Below are 19082 nucleotides of genomic sequence, written 5' to 3' on the forward strand. Positions count from 1 at the left end.
ATATTTTTTACTTACAGGCAACAACTACTGTTCTGACAGGCATAGATGGTTCACTTGGCTCTCCAAAGCCAGCTTTGTTCTCTGCAAGAACACGGAACTCGTATTCCATGCCCTCAGTGAGACCTGTGACTTCATAGCTGAGCTCAGCGATGGATTTCTTTGATGCCCTAAGCCATCTCAGAGCCTTTTTCTCCTTTTTCTCAACACAGTAACCTATGATGTCACTTCCCCCATCCTCGACAGGTCTTCTCCAAGTGACAGTTGCTGAGTGTCCATCAACTTTCTCTACTTCTGGTTTAGATGGTGGACCAGGTGGACCTATACACAGTGATAGCGGGAAAAAAAAAATATATGAAACTCCATATTATATAGGATAGGAGATCTATTAAACAACTAAAATGAACTGCTCTTACCAAATCTATCAACCAACTTGACTGCTTCAGAGTGAGATGGCTCACTGCCACCATACTGGTTAACAGCAGAGACTCTGAAGAAATACTCATTGCCCTGGATGAGCTTGTTAGCAACATAGTGAGAGTCAATGACCTTCTTCTCCAGGATTGTCCAAAGCAGGCGACTGGTCTCTCTCTTTTCTAGAGTGTAGTACTTAATAGGAGAGCCTCCATCCTCAGTAGGAGCTGTCCAGGTAAGAGTAACTTTTTCAGAGGAAACACCACTACTTTCAATGGGTCCAGGAGCTCCAGGAACATCCAGGACTGTGACCTTGACTGTTTCTTCATTTACACCGAAGGGGTTGCTAGCAGTGATAATATACTCTCCAGAGTCCTTCCTGCCAGCATACTTGATAGAGAGTGTGGAGGAAGTTGCAGTGGTCTCAATATGAACAAGATCAGAAGGTTTGAAATATTTTCCTCCCTTTGACCAGCATGAGGTTGGTGCAGGCTTGCCTAAAATACTTGTGGCAGTAATGACAATAGTATCCCCAGCTCTGACAGTCAGACCCTCCTTCACCTGTGCATCTATTATAATGGTTGGTGCCGCTGTTGAAAAAAAAGGAACAATACATGAATTATGCTTTTTGCCAGGATAATCATTGAAAGGTAACTGCCAAAAAGAGAAGGAAATATGTGTATACTTCATACCATATTCATCTCTGCAGATAATGGTATCTGTCTGCTCAGAGGGTGGACTGAGAGCGCCGGCAGCATTCTTTGCTCTGATTCTGAACTCATATTTGCATCCCTCCTGTAGATCTGTCACAGTGAATGCAGGCTCCACAACATTCACATTGTTGGCCTTCACCCATATCTTGGATGGCAAGTCACGCCTCTCAACGATGTAGCCAGTCAGTCTGTGCCCACCATCAAATTGTGGCTCTGTCCACTGCATGGTCACAGTACTTATGGTGATGCTGATCACATCAGGTTTACCAGGGGCATCTAATGATAAAGATATAAAAATGTGAATGTATGTTGCATATTTTATATAAATAATAGGTTTCTGTACTTGTTTCCGCCCTTGTACTTTTTGCACATACCAATGGGATCCAAGGCCACCTGTGGATCGGTGGGAGCACTTGGTCTTCCGATACCAGCCAGGTTGTTAGCCATGACTCTGAACTCGTACTCCAGTCCTTCAGTCAGCCCTGTTACCTTGTGTTCCTTCATCCTCAAGGCTGTCGGGCTTGCCCTTTTCCACAACATACTGTTTCTTTCCTTGAACTCAACATGGTAGCCTGAACAAAATCAAATTGAATAATGCGTTAAATAAACATGATTCAATAAATTAGATGTTTGAAGGTAGCTGAGGTCGAGTGGTCATGCTGATTGAACCTGTTATCGGTGATCCACCAGTTTTCCTAGGATCAAACCAGGTCAGGTAAGCGGAGTCATGGCGCATACTCATGATTTGAGGTGGAAGAGGAGCATCCGGAACATCTGCAGAAGAATGTTTGATGTTTTACTGTCAGCAAAAACTTAATTCTCAACTTCAACACTTGAACATACAACCTTAAAATAGAATAATAAACACTCACTGAATGGATGTTTAGCTACAACTGGTTCAGACTTGAGTCCTTCTCCAACTCCGTACTTGTTTTCAGCACAGACTCTGAAAATGTACTCTGTGCCCTCATGGAGGCCGGTCACCCTCATGGTGTTGGTCTCCACAGTGGAGGATATATTAACCCACATGTTGGTGACGGAGTCCCTCTTTTCCAGGATGTAGTTTGTGATCTCTGATCCACCATCATCCTTGGGAGCACCCCACTTCAGTGTAGCACCATCTGCAGTCACATCTTTAAACTTCACTGGTCCGATAGGGATGCCAGGTTTTCCCACCACCCTGGAAGGAGACAGTTATGTAAAATAATTGTATCTTTGTATAAATGTATACTTTTAACTAGTAACATGCAATCCAGTTTTAAGGAAATACTTATAATGTTTTACATTGTGTGAAATGACATGCATTGGAACCGCTTAATTCCTACCTGATAAAAATGGTGGACTCCTTGCTTCCAGCACTGTTTCTTAGGGTGATGGTGTACTTTGAAGCATCACTCCTTTGGCAGTCCCTAATCAGGAGGGTTGTGTTAACTGAAGAGGACTCTGCGCACACTCTGCCTGTGTCTGTCAGGTCTTCGTCATCTCCCTTCTTCCACGAGACCTTGGGGGTAGGTTTGCCGATGATTGGGATCTTCAGACGGACGGTGCTGCCCTCCTTGGCAATGTAGCACATGTTAGGCAAGTCCCTTAAGTCACAGCTGGGAAGAACTGTGGAGGGAAGCAATGAGTACAAAAAACTCAAAAGTCTGTCAATTCCATTACAAATTTCTTCTGTAGTTTTAATACTAATACATATATTTTTGGATAGACACTTACTGATCTGGTCTTTGGCAACCACTTTCAGTTCTTTGGCAGAGCTCTCTCCTGAGTCATTCACAGCCTTAACTCTGTAGTTATACTCTCTGTCCTCCACCAGGTCCTTGGCACTATACTGCATGTTTTTGGACCTCATTAGCTCCTTGTATTTGTCGTCCCCATTGAGAACCTCAAGAACATAGCAGATAATGCGGCTGCCACCATCTGTGAGGGGTTTCTTCCAGCTTAAAGTGCAAGAGTCCTTGGTAACCAACAGGGTCTTGAAGTCCATGACCGGACCAGGCTCCTCTGTAAAGGTAATATGAGTGCAGTTAGTGTGATTTATGTTGAAAGAAAAACAAAAGAATTTCAAGCACAAACTCTGTTCTCATCGAACTCACCAGATGCCTTTACTGCATCGGCGGTCTCACAACACTCTCCGGCACCAAGCTTGTTAACTGCAGACACTCTGAAGCAGTAAGACCGTCCAGCATCCAGGTCTGGCACTTTGAATGATGTCTTGTCGCAGTTGTTTGAGACAATGGACCAGGCCTTCCTCTCTGTGTCACGCTTCTCCACCATGTAGTGGGTGACTTCATGGCCACCATTGATCAGAGGAGCATCCCAATAGATGGATGCACTGTCCTTACTTGACTCCTTCACAATTAAGTTGACTGGAGGTCCAGGAGTATCTGGAGAGACCAAACAAAACTTTATAGCAGTGTATCTTAAGTCATTAGTTTCTGAGACCAGCCAATAGTTCCTCTTTACTTAGAGTACAATCAACAAAAACAAAAAGAAATTAAATGAAAATAGTTTCATGTACAAAAAGACCTGTACTCACCAAAGATCTTGACAACAATGGTGTACATCTTCATGCCAGCCAAGCTATCCAGGCTCAGAATATATTTGCCAGCATCATATCTGTTTACATTTTCCACCATCACCAAGGTGTCAGTGTTAGTTGATTTTATGATAATGCCCTGGCGGTTCTTGATATTAGTGTTCATCTTTGCCCAGGTGACCTTGGGAACAGGATGGCCCTTGATGATTGCTTGCAACCTCATAGTGGCACCAGCATTCAGCTCCAGGCCCTCCTTCATTTCTACACTTAGCTCTGCCTCCGGTGGAACTAAACACAGGGAAAAGAGTGACAATGTGAGGAAATATTCCTATTGTGTTATCAATAAAGTCCTAATGTTGTACATACATATAGGGCAATAAACTATTAATTTAGTGCTCTCTTGTGATATAAAAAACAACATTAAAGGATAATTCTTTGTTGAAGAATATAGGTACTATGATTAAGTAATTATTGTTCATACTGTCTAGCTTTTTAAGGCAAATGAAAAAGCATCAGGACCTTTTCTTTGTCCACAACCTGAATTGAGCCTGGCTAACAAGACACATCTGAATTAAAATGAATACAGTTCAGAAAATAGAAATCATACGTACCAATGATGTCTTTGGCAACATGCTTGCCAGGTACTTCAACTGGCTCACCGAATCCAACTTTGTTGACAGCAGTGATGCGGCACTGGTACTCAGCTTTGTCAATAAGATTCTGGATAACATAGTTGGTTTCCTGCAGGTTCCTTGGGACATTGCATCTGATCCAGTCTGTGGTGTCTGCCCTCTTGCACTCCACCAAGTATCCAATGATGGGACCTCCTCCATTATTGGCTGGGGTGGTCCAGGTGAGGCTAATGGTACTGCGAGTTGTGTCCGCTACACTTGGGTTCACAACTGGGCCAGGAGGAGCTGGGGGATTGCACATTGACTCGTGTTAGATTACATACAAAGTGTAATAGAGCATGTTTGATTTTACAAGGAAGACGTATGCAAGGTTTTCAGGGGTCATGGGACTTACTGATGGGATTCTGTGCAGTGGTTCCAGCAGAGGACTCGCTGGGTTTGCCAAGCCCTGCCACATTGACAGCAGTGACTCTGAACTCATACTCTGCTCCCTCTGTGAGACCTGTAACATCTAGGCTCCTCTCTGTCATGGGCTTCCTGTTCAGCTTGGTCCAGTTAATCTCCTTGCTCTCTTTCTTTTCAAGCATGTAACCCAAGATAGTGGACTTTCCATCATCAGCAGGCTCTTTCCAGCTCACAGTCATACGATCCTTGGTCACATTTGTGATCACTGGGGCCTCGCAAGAGCCAGGTACAGCTGAAAGTGACACAATTTGAGTTTTTGATTTATGTTTAGGTTGACAGAATATACCACGTGAAAGTATGCTGGTTTATTGTAGAAAACTGATGGTGGTTACTTACTAAATGGGTTCTTTGCAATTGCAGGGTTGGTGATAAGGGGGTCTCCAACTCCCCACATGTTCTCAGCACGGATTCTGAACTGGTATTCACGACCTTCAATCAGCTTCTCCACATTCAGCTCAAGGATTTCACCCTTATGTTTTGCAATGACCTGGGCCCAGTTGGCTCTGCTGGTCTCACGCTTGTCTATGATGTAGTTGCTGATGGCAGCACCTCCATCCTTCAGAGGAGGCTCCCAAGACAGCTTTATACTGGTGGCGAACACCTCTACATACTTGGCACTTGCAGGGGGACCAGGCACATCTGAGTACAATTAAAAATATGTATCAGCCAAGTGATAAAAGCATATTGATTGGTGCAGATGTGAGCAAATTGTGCAGAACTTATTGTGACCTCAGAGATGGTAAAAATAACTGTAAAAACTTCAAACTTGTGTCATTGTAGAGTTTGACAGGAATCACTAAGAAATAAGAAGAAAAGTACTCACCCAGGACATTGACCTGGATTTCCGCAGTCTTCGAACCACTGGCGTTATCGGCCTGGATGGTGTAGGTTCCTGTGTGGTCTTTGCTGACTTCTGTCATCTCTAGCTGGAAGTGATGCCTCTGCTGGGTGATGACCTGGCCTTCACCTGACTTCAGGCTATCATCTCCTCTCTTCCAGGTAACTCTGGGCATAGGCTTACCAAACACCTCAGCCTCCAGAAGAATTGTGGTTCCGGCCTTTACCTTAAGACCTTTCTGCATCCTGGCATTAAGTTCCACCCTCGGAGGAACTATGTTTGTTGAGATGAAATAAAGCAGTGTCATAACTCAGATCAAGTTCAGGTAGTCAAAACAGATTGTTGGTCATGCTTTGACTGGTTTTGTCAGTTTGTAATAGTGTTACATCTAAATTTCTCACCATTCTCAGCACAAACAAGGACAGGATCTGTGGGCTCAGAGGGTTTGCTTATGTTGACAGCAGTTTTGGCTATAACTCTGAACTGGTACTGAAGGTCCCTCTCCAGGCCAGTCACTGTATACTCCTCCCTTGGGACATTCTGACTGCTGGTGTTGCAACGTATCCAGATGTCTCCTGGCACCCGCATGGCCTCAACATAGTAGCCAATGATTTTACTGCCACCATCATTCTTGGGACGAGTCCAAACCAGAGTGACAGAGTTCTTGGTTACATCTAGGACCTCAGGTTTACCTGGAGTGTCTGTGACACAAAAAGACAAATGAGCAATGGAAAAGAAACACAATTGTAAAACTAAAATAGAGTTTGTTGCATCGATTATTTTGCAAACCTACCAACAGGGGTTCTAGCAGTGACAAAGTCAGTCTTCTTGCTTGGTTTGCCCTGGCCAGCACGGTTGATGGCAGACACTCTGAATGTGTATTCAAGGCCTTCAATGAGGCCAGCACATGGGTACTCAGTGGTGCGTACAACGGTGTCATTGGCTTTCACCCAAAGCAGGCTGTTCCTCTCCTTGCGTTCTATGTAGTAACCTGTGATGGGACTGCCACCGTCATTCTCTGGCTTATCCCAGGCCACAAACATACAGTCCTTGTTGGTCTTGTTGATACGGCAGTTTAGGGGCTCACTAGGAACATCTAGAAACAAACAAAAGTATATATTTTTAAATGTGTACAACCTGTTAACTTTAGCAAGTAACCTACACATAGACAGAAGCTCAAATTAGTCTAATGTTTTTGCAGATTTTATATTTTATATTTGTTAAGTTGCTCTGTTAAATGTAGCTCATGCAACACATATTTCTATGTGAACAGAAAATACAGTGTTATCTTGTCTCATTAAAAATAAATCAAGGACTGCACTGCAGAAACATACCGAAGGGGAACTTGGCAACCATCCTGTCAGACTGAATGGGGTCTGACACACCATAACGGTTCTCAGCACGTATACGGAACGCATATTCTTTTCCAGGAACGAGCTTTCCAAGCCTGCAACTGGTCTTCAAGCCAGAAGAGACAGCTGTCACCCAGTCACCTCTAGTCACGTCACATTTTTCCACCACATAGTTGGTGATATTGCTGCCACCGTCTTCCAGTGGTTTGTTCCAGGACAGGGAGCAGGCATCAGAATCGATGTCGCTGATTTCGACAGGGCCCTCAGGAGGACCAGGGATGTCTGAAACAAATACTTACTTTAAACATGGAAAACCTCTATCCTGCTGAAAGACATTTTTTAACCAAAATCTCGTAATTTATTACATTTTGTTATGTTATCGTAGTTAACACTGACCTCTGATGACAATCTTCAGGGACTGGGTCACCTTTGCAGAGGTGTTCTCAGCCACAAGACTGTACTCTCCGCTGTCAGTCCTTGACACGTCTTTGATGATCAAGACACAAAGGTTTCCTGACTGGTGCACGGCCAGACGGCTTGAGGGGACGACTGCATCCTCACCACGCATCCACTTGCAGGTTGGGGCAGGTTTTCCGGAAACCAGTGCCTCCACTCTCAGCTTAGCTCCAGCTCTGGCGCTCGCTGTGTCTGTCATGACAATCTTTGGTTCCACTGTCGATAAAAAGTAAGAATTCAATTATTATATTAAAAGAGATAACAGGAGAAGGACCCAGAAGAGTCTTAAGATAAGATGTAGTTCCAAGTGATATTCCAGGATCTTACTGCAATACATGTTGCTATTATTTGGGATTTTATGAGATAATTGATTGTAAAAAAGATACATATTTGCACACCATAGGCTAATTACTGGAAGTATTTTTTAAATAATTTCTTCTTTATCCGACATAACAACTTACACATCTGTTCCTTGATCTCCACTGGCTGCCTGGTCTCGGTAAACGAGCTCATGCCCATAATGTTCTTGGCAGCCACTTTGAACTTGTACCTCTTTCCCTCCTTCAGGCCGCTTATGCTGATTGTCAAACCTTTCACTGTGGTGTAGGCATTCCATACTTCCTTTTCAGGTTCTGCCTCCTCTTCCTCCTCTACCACTGGAGGTGGAGGAGGAGGTGGAGGAGCTTCCTCACCTTCCGGAACCTGTGGCAAATTAAGTTTTGTATATAAATTATTCATACAAATTTACTAAATATTAAAAGAGCTATAATTAAAGAAAATCTGCATACATTTGAAAATGGCTGTTATTCTTTTCTTAAACCCTTGTTTATTTTGAAGTACAAAAAAATACAGGAAGAGATTTTGAAATGTAAATAAATTATTTGAAGCAGTCAAAGGATCAATTTGATCTCAAGACAAACCTCCACTGGTGCTGGAATCTCTGGAGGAGGTTTGACCTCTATGTATTCTATAACGTAACCATCAATCTTGGCACCACCATCCCTTGCAGGTCTAACCCAGCCAATGGTGGCACTGTTCTTGGTTATCTCCAGAACTTCAATCTTTTCACATGGATCAGGCTTGCCTAAGAAAGGAAATCAGATAGGAGTGTTCTCAGGATTGATGGAAAAAAGAAAAGGGATGCACTATGGTGTTGGCAATCGTTAGCTGTGTTTGAGCTCTTAGTTCTGATGTCACATTCTCTGAAAACAAGTCTTTACGTACTGACAGGATCAGAAGCCAGGTAGGAAGTAGGTGACACCTTTGGAACTCCAGGACCATACTCATTGACAGCCATGACTCTGAAGTAGTACTCAGTGCCTGGTGTCAGGCCACTGACTTTGAAGGGAATCTTATCGTTCTCAACTTCGCCTTTGACAGTTGCCCAAGTCTTGCGGTCGAGTTCACGTTTCTCGACAATGTAGTGGGTAACCTCACTGCCACCATCAGTCTCTGGGGGACCCCAGGAGAGCATGGCTGATGTCTGTTTGATGTCAGTTGCTTCCAGATTTGTCACAGGTCCAGGAGTGTCTGTCAGGTGAAATAGGTGACATTGGGTTATTATTATTTTTTATAAAGCAACACTGACTGTTTCCTGCTAGGAAGAAACACTATTGTGCATTATTTAAAGAAAACAGTGACGTACCAAGGACTTTAACATTGACAAACACAGCTTTCTCTCCTGCAGTACTCCGCAGAGTCAGGCAGTATTTTCCAGAGTCATAGCGAGTGCTGTCGGGGATGACCAGGAAGGTCATGGTGTCAATAATGTCAACTTTTCCCTTTCTAACCACATTATCAATACCCATCCTCCTCCAAGTGACTTTTGGAGCTGGTCGACCTCTGATAGTGGCACATAGTCTAATAGGACAGCCAGCTCTAACTGTCAGTCCCTGCTTCAGGTTGGCATCCAAATCGACCTCTGGAGCCTCTGTTAGAAGAAAGAGTGCAATGTCAGTGTCTTAAAATAAACTGCAGTTCATCCCCCATGTTAACACGTGTAAATAAATGATCATTTAGTAGGCAATAAAGCAGCTACAATTTGACAGTCTTTAAGAAGATCTCACCTAGAATCTCCTTTGGTATCACAGCACCCTCAAGGTCACAAGGCAGGCTCATGCCCACCTGGTTCTGGGCTGAAACTCTAAATTCATACGTAAGGTTCTCATCCAGACTTGTTACTGTGAACTCGCACACAATCAGCTGTGCTGCCGAGTTGCACCTCTTCCAACCATCATCTCCTTTTTTTGCGCTTCCCTGCGCTCTCGTTTCCACAACATAGCCAATAAGGGGTGCTCCACCATCTGAAATGGGCTTGGTCCAACCCACGGTGATGGTTGATTTGGTACTGTCAAGGACCTTCATGTTGGTGGGAGGTGCAGGAGGCTCTGTAAAAAGACATAGGGGTGTGTGAAGATAAAAACCCTTGATATTGTCTATAGTCATTCCAGCATGAGAGACATTATTTAACAAATAAATATTATAAACTATGAAAATGGTATTTTTCAGTACACACCAACTGTATCTTTGGCAGTGATGGTACGTGAAGGCTTGCTTGGGCTGCCGATGCCAATTTCATTGACGGCCTTTACTCTGTACTGGTAGTCATGGAGGGGCAGGAGTCCAGTCACTGTAAAACGAGTTGATGGAATTGGATCCTTGTTGATAGGAGACCACCTAACTGCATGCTCCTCCCTCTTCTCCAACAGATAACCAGTGATTGACTTTCCTCCATCTTTCTCTGGCTCTGACCACTGCACAGTCATCTCCTCCTTTGCAATCTTGGTGACTTCCGGTGCCTCTGGAGCATCAGGAACACTGAATTGGGTGCCGGCGACAATGGCTTCACTCTGCACTGCAGGGCCAGGACCCATCTTGTTTTCAGCACGAACCCTGAAGATGTACTCATTACCCTCAATAAGACGGGTGACTTTAGCTTTATTGGTGATGATAGCATTGGTGTGGACTGACCAGACTCCTCTTTTGGTCTCACATTTCTCAATAATGTAGTTGTAAATATCGCAGCCGCCATCATCTTCTGGGATCTCCCAGTCGAGATTACACCTGTCGATGGTGACACCGGACACCTTAAGATCCCTGATGGGGCCGGGTCTATCCAGTACATTGACCTTGGCATGAGCCGAGCAGGTTCCTGAACTATTTGAGGCAGTAACAACATATTTGCCACTGTCAGTCCGCCTGGCACCAGTAACTAGCAGCTTTGAGAAGTCAGCACCACTTTCGAACTGAAGCCTGGGGCTCTTCTTTATCTCCTCTGTACTTTCATCTTTAGTCCACCTGATATCGGGCTGTGGTTTGCCCTTCACTGTTGCCTCAATAGGAATAGAGTCCCCTGCCTTGACCACAAGTATTCCATCTAGTTTAATCTTGATTTCAGGCTCCACAATCTGTTCCTTCACAAGAACTTCAGCTGTGGTCACCCAGTTGCTTTCACCTCCCTCATTCTTAGTCTGAACTCTAAACTGGTAGATCTGGTTTTCAATGCACCGGTCAGCCATGAAGTAGGTCTCCTTTATGGCACCCTTGTGAAGCCTCTCCCATTCTTCAGCGTCCTTAGGCTTCTTCTCAACATGATAAGCCAAGTTACGGCTACCTCCATCATAGTCTGGTTTCTTCCATTTAAGGAAGCAGAAAGTCTTGCCAATCTCAGAGATTTGGAAGTCAATTGGTTCACCAGGCTTCTCAATCGGATCAACAGCAAGCACAGGTGTCTTGCTCTCAATGGTTGGACCAGCGCCAATCTTATTCTCTGCACTTACACGGAAAAAGTACTCACAGCCTTCAGTAAGAGGGGCCTTTATGAGGCGCTTGGTGCAGTCATTGGACACCACCGTCCACCCCCTCTGGCTTGGCTGACGACACTCAATAATGTATTGAGTAATTTCAGTGCCTCCATTGTCCTCTGGGTTCTCCCAGGACACCATGCAGGAGTTCTTGGTCGCATAGGCTACTTTTAGGTTCTGGCAAGCTCCTGGTGTGTCCAGGACATTAACAATAATGGTGGCCTGTGCCTGTCCACTACTGTTCTTGGCGACAATTGCATATTTACCATAGTCTGACCTGACTGCATCATTGATTACAAGCTCACACAGAGGATAGTTATTGTTCATCTCTGTGCGCTTGTCCCGGGACAAGGCTCTGGCATCCTTGGTCCATGTAATCTCTGGATCTGGTCTGCCCTTTACCCTTGTGATCAAACTTATGATCTGACCTGCTCTGACTGTCAGAGAGTCCCGGCATGACACATCAACAATAAGCTCAGGGGGCACAAGGATGTCCTTTGCTAAGACAGTTTCACTCAACTCCCTAGGTTCACTGTCTCCAACCTTGTTGGTGGCCCTAATGCGGAATCTATACTCCATTCCTTCAATAAGACCGGGTACTCTGTGGGCACACATCTTGATGAGATCTTTGTTGATTCTATCCCACTGGGCAGTTCCTGACTTCTGAATCTCAACCACATAACCCAGGATAGGACTTCCTCCATCTCTTGTAGGCTTGGTCCAGCAGATGTCAGCATAAGACTTGCTCCAGTCCTTCAGTTTAGGATTGCCAGGGGGTCCTGGTTTGGTTATTGCGCGAGTAGCCTTGATGGGATCAGAGGTGGGAGAAGGCTCACTGATACCAGCAATGTTCTCAGAAAACACTCTGAACTCATAGCTGTTGCCTTCAAACAGACCTGAGACTCTGTATCTGAGGTCCAGCACAGGTGTTTTGTTGACACGGATCCACTTTCCTGTCATTTCTCTGCGTTCAATCACATAGCCACTAATGGGGCTGCCTCCATCATAGTCAGGAAGAGTCCATTCTACTGTCACAGCATTCTCTGTGATATCAGAGCACTCTGGCAAGCCTGGTGGACCAGGAGGGTTAAACATGTGCTTGGCAATAGTGGGAGGACTCTCAAGCCCGGCACCAATGCCAATCTTATTCTCTGCACGGACACGGACAATGTATTCACGGCCCTTTTCCAGCCGTGATACCTTGGCCTTGGTGCTTGTGCCACTGGAGCTAACAACAGACCAGGGCTCCCATGGCTTCTTCACATCCTTCTTTTCCACCACATAGTTGGTAATAGGCGTTCCACCGTCATCCTTGGGTGCCCTCCATTGGATCATCATATGATCTGGGGTGACTTCCAAGATGTTTATAGGTCCAATGGGTGGACCTGGAAGATCCAGCACAGTAACATGCAGGGCAACAGTCTTACTGCCTGCAGGATTGGCCACAGTGAGGATGTACTCTCCAGTGTCTCCTCTCTGGGACTCAGGGATACTCAGGATAGTAGAGGATCCAGCAGACTCAATCTTATAGCGGCCTTCAGAAATGATCTCCTTGTCATCTGTCATCCATTTGGCAGTGGGAGTGGGGATGCCTGTCATCTTGGCTGGAAGGCTAATAGGACTGCCAGCTTTGACAATAAGACCTTCAATAAGTTTCACATCAACCTCTATAGTTGGTGGCACTGAAAATGAATAAAACAACAACAATTACAGGATATGTGTGGGCTTTAATAAAATCACAATAAATAACTTGCATTAAAAAACATCTCCATAAAAATAAAGTTTCTTACATGTCTTCTCCTGGCAGGTGACAGGTACACTGGTGTCAGGACGGCTCACACCAATGGCATTCTGAGACTTAACCCTGAAGCGGTAAGTCTTGCCCTCCTCAAGACCAGTAACATGGGCATGGTTGTTGCTGACTGTCTTGAATGTTACCCAGTCAGTCTGGCCCTCTTCCTGGTGCTCAACAATGAAGCCAGTAATTTCACTTCCCCCAGTGCGGTCAGGCCACTCCCATGCCAACCACACTTCTGTCTTGTCTGCATCAGTGTGATGCAGATTCTTGGGAGGGCCAGGTGGATCTGAAAGTATCCAGGAAATAACATTTAAATGCTTATTATTAATGAGATTGATATTGATATCAGATATTAGTGTGAAGATATATAATGACATGTTTTTTACACCTGAAGACTAACTTTTAACTGCTGTCTAATTGCAACTGTTACTCACAGAGAGGATCGATCGCTTTTATTGGTGTTCTGGTGACCACATAATCGCTCCTGCCAAACTGGTTCTCAGCAGCAACCCTAAACAGGTACTGGATACCCTCCATTAGATACATGGCCATCAGACTCGGTTTCTTATTGGCGGCAGAGACGGGGACCCAGTGCTCTGCAGCAACATCCTTCTTCTCCACAACGTAATGGGAGATGACGGCACCACCATTGTCCTCGGGTGCCTTCCATGTCAGGTAGGCAGACTCGCTGGTTATCTCTGATATCACCAAGTCTCTTGGAGGAGTAGGCTTGTCTGGTGGAAACAAAAAATGGGTTTGTAAAACTGACAAATATTCCATTCCCAATTATAGTTTCCCTCATGTTATGTTTAGAACCCTGTGTCAATGTAAAGGCAGATTTAAAAATAAAACTAACAAATCTTTAACACTTTGTTTGATCTACACAAATCAAAGCCCATATTTGTGTTACTGGATTTTCACTTACTCAGCACAAGCACAGCAACAGTAGCTGATTTCTTTCCAGCAGTGTTCTCAACAGTGATGGTGTAGTTGCCAGAATCTGGGCGCACACACTTGGGGATAAAAACTTTGCTGCTGGTGTCAGTGACAGCAACCATGATGTGAGCAGGAACATCACCGTCATTCTTCTTCCAGCTGACAGTTGGCGTTGGTACACCTTTAATGGTTGCACTCAGGGTGATGTCAGTTCCCAGCATTGCCAGGTGGTCACGTGCCATGTTGGCATCTAGAAGTAACTCTGGCGCCTCTGTGGAGGGAAGCAGGGAAACATTGAGAAAATGTAATGTATAAGTTAATGGTGTAGTGATAATGTAAAAAAAAAAAGTAAAACTAAAACAGTACAAGTTGTTTTGGAATATACTGTTAAAGGTCTGATAATTTGCAAGATCACTGAACAAAATCATTCGTTAGCAACCAGATTTCTAATTAACTACACAATACCAAACCATTTAAAAGAGATGGATATCTGCACCAACATCGAATGTTACTATTGTATCCAATTTAGCAATAAAATGGAATGAAACTCTTTAATTGATTGTTTTTGTTATATCAGTTGTGTTTGTTTTTGGATACATTTTCCTGAAGCCATGACTGAATTAATAATCAAATCAAGCAAAATAACCTTTATGGTATTCAAGACACAAATGAATTACTCAATTAATTCCATTAAGTTAAATATCGAGAACAAGTGACATTTCCCCACCCAATTCCAGCATAATAAACTAAACCTACAACTTGATTTTGCTGAAAAATGACGCCACAAGTAGATACAAATGTAAGATATGAACCCCCTACCAAGTCTGTCATGGACTTTGATGGTTTGCTTGACGTAGGCAGGGTCAGATTTTCCTGCAGCATTGACTGTGAAGATCCTGAAGGTGTACTCCTGTCCGTCTGTCAGACCTGTCGCAACATAGTGGAGATCGGGGCACTGCTCTGGGGTCTCATTGGCCTGAATCCACTCAACAGCACCGGGCTTCTGGTACTCCACAATGTATCCAAAGATTCTGCCCTTTCCATCATGGCGTGGCATCTTCCACCTCAGGCTGACAGAGTCCTTGGTCTTATCGTAGGCCTCAGGGGTCACTGGTGGGCTTGGACGCACTGTGGAAGAAAATATGCAAGAAGTGCAAGTTAGTTCAGAATTATATAGTGAAATCATGAACTGTATTTTTTATGTCCAAAAATTAAAAACTGAGAAGCATACTTGAACATTTAACTTCATGTATTAAACAAAATAAGCATCAATACTTAGAAGAACTAAATTACAATTATTAAAAATTCTTTAAAATGCTGAAAATCTTCACTGAACAGTAAACATTTTATTCTTCATGATAACCTAAGTATTAACCCTGGTTTTTATGTTGCACTGACCAATGGGATCCTTGGCAAGGATGGGTTGGGACGGGGCACTAGGATCTCCGGTTCCCAGTTCGTTCTCAGCCATCACCCTGAACTCGTACTCACAGCCCTCCACCAGGTCCTGGACCCTGTACTGAGTGCTAGGGTAAAGCGGGTCTCTGGTGGCTCTGGACCACCTCTTGGCATTTGTCTCCTTCTTCTCAAGAATATAGTTAGTGATGGGCTTTCCGCCATCCCGAGGTCGGGTCCAAAGAACCAGGGCGTTGGTGCCATACACCTCCCGAACTGTTGGCATCTCAGGGGCCTCAGGGACTCCTGCAGAGGGATAGGAGAAAGCCTGGGTAAACACTGCTGTTTCTGAGAGATGTCGTTTTTTTTTACTGCGCAGACATTTTAAAGAAAGATCTTTTAATGCTTAAAACTAAGCTTAAGATTAGAGACCAAATTGTTGAAATTTTTAATGTGACTCAGCATGGTGTGTGCAGAACATACTGAAGAGATCTTTGGCTCTCATCTCCTCGGACTCCAGAGGGTCGCTGATGCCGTACATGTTCTCAGCAGAGATCCTCATGATGTACTCCCTGCCCTCTGTAAGCTTGGGGATCTAAGGCCAGAAAAACAACATATAAATATCCCTGACCTACAGCTCATCTGCTTCATGGGAAACAACTCGCACATTTGAGTTTTACTTATTATTATTAATTTGGTAGACAAAGAATCAGGACCCACCTTGCATGTGGTCTTGGTGTTGGCAGATGTCACCGTGGTCCAGATGTCTCTGTTGGTGTCTCTCTTCTCAATGATGTAGTTGGAGACATCAACGCCACCACTGTCAAGAGGAGGTTTCCAGGAGATGACCATGAACTCCCTATGCACCTCTTCAAACATCACAGGGCCAACAGGAGGGGTGGGACGGTCTGCGAGGAAGAAAGGTTTCAAAATAAGGAATCTGTGAGGCTTGGGTAAAAGAATACTTGCTTTATCCAGAAGAGCTAATAGTTAACCGGCTATTTTTTTGGATTCTTTTGTCTGCTTCTGCCATTCATGGTTACTTATGAAGTCCCTCAGGTTTTTATTCTCAGACCCTTCTATAGCTTATCTAAAAACAGTAACCAGTAACCAGTAAGTATCATATTGGCACAGACACTAACAGGTAACATATCAACACTGGTATCTTAACATTACAAACATTTGCCTATCTGTATCCATCATCACAGCCTGGCCAGAAAGAAAGGTTGACTTAGATGGTGCTGCAGTCTTGACATATAGTTTTAATTTGATTCAGCCACAAGCACTCTGTAATAGTGAAAGGATGTTACAGTGACACGTGTTGTCTTGACTTTTGCCTACTCACCAACAACAATGATGTTGCTGACTCCCTTCCTGGAACCAGTACTGTTCTCTACCTGCACCACATATCTGCCGCTGTGCTCACGCTGTGCCTTCATCAGGCCGAGCGACATGGTGGTCAGGGTGTTCTTGAACATGATATGTTTGTCGGCCTTCAGCTCCTCATCATCTCTGTACCATGCTATGGATGGGGAAGGTTTTCCGGTATAACGGCCCTGCAGCAGGCAGCTCTCTCCCACACGGACAATGATCTTATCACGGAAATCCAGCTCAATGGTTGGTGGCTCTATAAAAACAGAAAGTGAAGACAGAGTTTGATCATGTGACATATCCAGACCACTTGGTGTTTTTAAGTTCAGATTTTTGTCAAGCACAGGGAGTCTCTTCCTCTTGTCTTGAATATAAAGGTGTAATCATTTTTAATTCTACATAAAAGATTAAATCGATGAATCTGGCTTCCAACAATGATGAAAATGCATTTAAAACATGTATGGACTTTGGAGTGTTTGTTACATAAACACATTATGTCTTAAATGGATTGATAGTAAATTGTCTCTCTGATTGGAAGAACAATTAGAAACAGTTTATAAGTATGTTTGGAGGCAGACACCAGTCATCTACCACAGGGATGACTTCGCTGATCTGTTTGCTGCAGTTAGATGTTTTGGCTTGTTTGTTGCTGATTTTACAGATTATCTACTCTCCACTTGAAAAAATCTACACAGTTTTTGAGGCAAAACCAGGACACCAAATTAAACTGCACTATTTTAGGTCTCTGAAATGTACATGGATATTTTGTTAGAAACTGACAGAAAAAATCTAAAAATGATTCAAGCATACAAAACATCTGGTGACGTTAATTCTCACCGAGTTCATCCTTGCAGGTGATTGGTTTGGTGCAGAAAGATGGCTTGCTGGGTCCAACTTCATTGACGGCGATGACTCTGAACTCGTAGGTGTCCCCCTCCCTAAGGCCATCATAGGTGAACTTCCTGTCCATCAGCGTCTCCTTTGTCAGTCGTGTGTACTTGTCTTTGCCGATCATACGAGCTTCCAGGATGTACATGGTGATCTCTGAACCACCATCGTTTTTGGGCGCCTTCCATGTGACGCTGATCAAATCTTTGGTGACCTTGGTGACCTCCAGTTCCTCAGGGCGGTCAGGTACACCTGGGGGAAGCACAAACACAAGTTATTCTTTATACCTGAGGATGGGAAATTATATACTAATTTAAGTGATTTAATTTGCAGTTTTATTCTGTTGTCTGCAAAATTCAGCTGTTGAAGAATGTAGAAACTTTTATAACAGACAATATTAGAGAAAATTATTATAGTGACAGTTCTTTCATCAACTCTAAATCCTCACGTCTCTGCAGCAGGAATATTCCAATTGCCAGAGATTGTTTGATGTAACTCACTCATTGGTTCCTTGACGATCATCTCGGCTGCGGTTGCGGTGAAGGGTCCAACACCAATGGCGTTCTCAGCAGCAACCCTGAAGAAGTAAGACTTTCCAGTGGTGAGGCCATGACAAATAGCGTTCTGTCTGCTGGCGGTGAAGGACAGTGAGGTCCAGGCTTTGCGCTCAGCTTCACGTTTCTCAATGATGTAGTTACTGATTGGAGAACCACCGTCATTCTCAGGGAAGAACCAGTTGAGTTTGCAGGAGTCGGTGCTCAGGTTCTCTGCAACTAAAGGAATGCCGACGGGCCCAGGGACGTCTGAGGTAAGACAAGAACAGGTTTTAATAAATACGATCACTCATTAGGTTTCGGATGCTGTGACTTTTCAAATAAAACAGTATTTTACCCAGAACTTCCACGGTGATCGTCTTGGACTTCTCCCCTCCAGCATTCTTGGCTGTCAGTGTGTAGACGCCGAGGTGCTTCCTGATGCAGGGTTTGATAACCAGAGAAGAACTGATGGCTGTCGTCTCCACTTTGGCCTCAGGAGGCAGCGCAGCTCCGTCTCTGCCCCAGGTCACCTCAGGGGTTGGCTGGCCAGAAACGTAAGCGATGATACGGATCACTCCACCGGCATGGACCACCATTCTCTCCTTCACTGAGGCGTCCAGGTCGACCTCAGGAGCAACTGTAGGGAAGGCAGTAAACTTTAAAGTCTGCTTGTTCCAACTGGGTAAATACAAATGTCCTCAGAGGTCTCATTAATGAGAGACTGTGGTTTCATGTGAACTGTAACCCTCTTTGACTTTAAGATCAACTCACTGGATCTGTCGTTGACCTCAAGCACCTCTGGGACTTCTCCTGGCTCTCCGTTACCAGCAGCATTGAAGGCAATCACCCTGAACCTGTACTTTCCACCGGTCTTCAGACCAGTGATCACCAATCGGGTGCCTCGGGTTTCGGTCTCCTTGGCCTGAAAGCACAAATATGGAGTTCAACA

General features: G+C 44.3%; 1 protein-coding gene across 1 annotated transcript in view; it reads right to left on the reverse strand.

Annotated features, from left to right (window-relative positions):
* The window catches only part of LOC132987190 (titin-like), a 169636-nt gene that overhangs the window by 43595 nt on the left and 106959 nt on the right, over nt 1-19082 (reverse strand). The window contains exons 176-211 of the mRNA XM_061054087.1: nt 18905-19055; nt 18489-18770; nt 18098-18400; nt 17547-17849; nt 16684-16965; nt 16059-16246; nt 15822-15933; nt 15342-15644; nt 14763-15071; nt 13933-14214; nt 13442-13741; nt 13000-13293; nt 9922-12891; nt 9473-9793; nt 9052-9336; nt 8631-8936; nt 8327-8490; nt 7868-8108; nt 7347-7622; nt 6933-7232; nt 6392-6694; nt 6000-6299; nt 5584-5871; nt 5097-5399; nt 4690-4992; nt 4275-4580; nt 3664-3951; nt 3221-3511; nt 2841-3128; nt 2450-2732; nt 1997-2304; nt 1794-1898; nt 1499-1696; nt 1104-1400; nt 414-1001; nt 16-318 (exon numbers count right to left, since the gene is read on the reverse strand). Of these exons, the coding sequence (XP_060910070.1) occupies nt 16-318; nt 414-1001; nt 1104-1400; nt 1499-1696; nt 1794-1898; nt 1997-2304; nt 2450-2732; nt 2841-3128; nt 3221-3511; nt 3664-3951; nt 4275-4580; nt 4690-4992; nt 5097-5399; nt 5584-5871; nt 6000-6299; nt 6392-6694; nt 6933-7232; nt 7347-7622; nt 7868-8108; nt 8327-8490; nt 8631-8936; nt 9052-9336; nt 9473-9793; nt 9922-12891; nt 13000-13293; nt 13442-13741; nt 13933-14214; nt 14763-15071; nt 15342-15644; nt 15822-15933; nt 16059-16246; nt 16684-16965; nt 17547-17849; nt 18098-18400; nt 18489-18770; nt 18905-19055 (12724 nt within the window). The remainder of the gene's footprint in view (nt 1-15; nt 319-413; nt 1002-1103; nt 1401-1498; nt 1697-1793; nt 1899-1996; nt 2305-2449; nt 2733-2840; nt 3129-3220; nt 3512-3663; nt 3952-4274; nt 4581-4689; nt 4993-5096; nt 5400-5583; nt 5872-5999; nt 6300-6391; nt 6695-6932; nt 7233-7346; nt 7623-7867; nt 8109-8326; nt 8491-8630; nt 8937-9051; nt 9337-9472; nt 9794-9921; nt 12892-12999; nt 13294-13441; nt 13742-13932; nt 14215-14762; nt 15072-15341; nt 15645-15821; nt 15934-16058; nt 16247-16683; nt 16966-17546; nt 17850-18097; nt 18401-18488; nt 18771-18904; nt 19056-19082) is intronic.

The sequence above is a fragment of the Labrus mixtus genome, chromosome 13 (genome assembly GCF_963584025.1).
Source record: "Labrus mixtus chromosome 13, fLabMix1.1, whole genome shotgun sequence".
Lineage (NCBI taxonomy): Eukaryota > Metazoa > Chordata > Actinopteri > Labriformes > Labridae > Labrus > Labrus mixtus.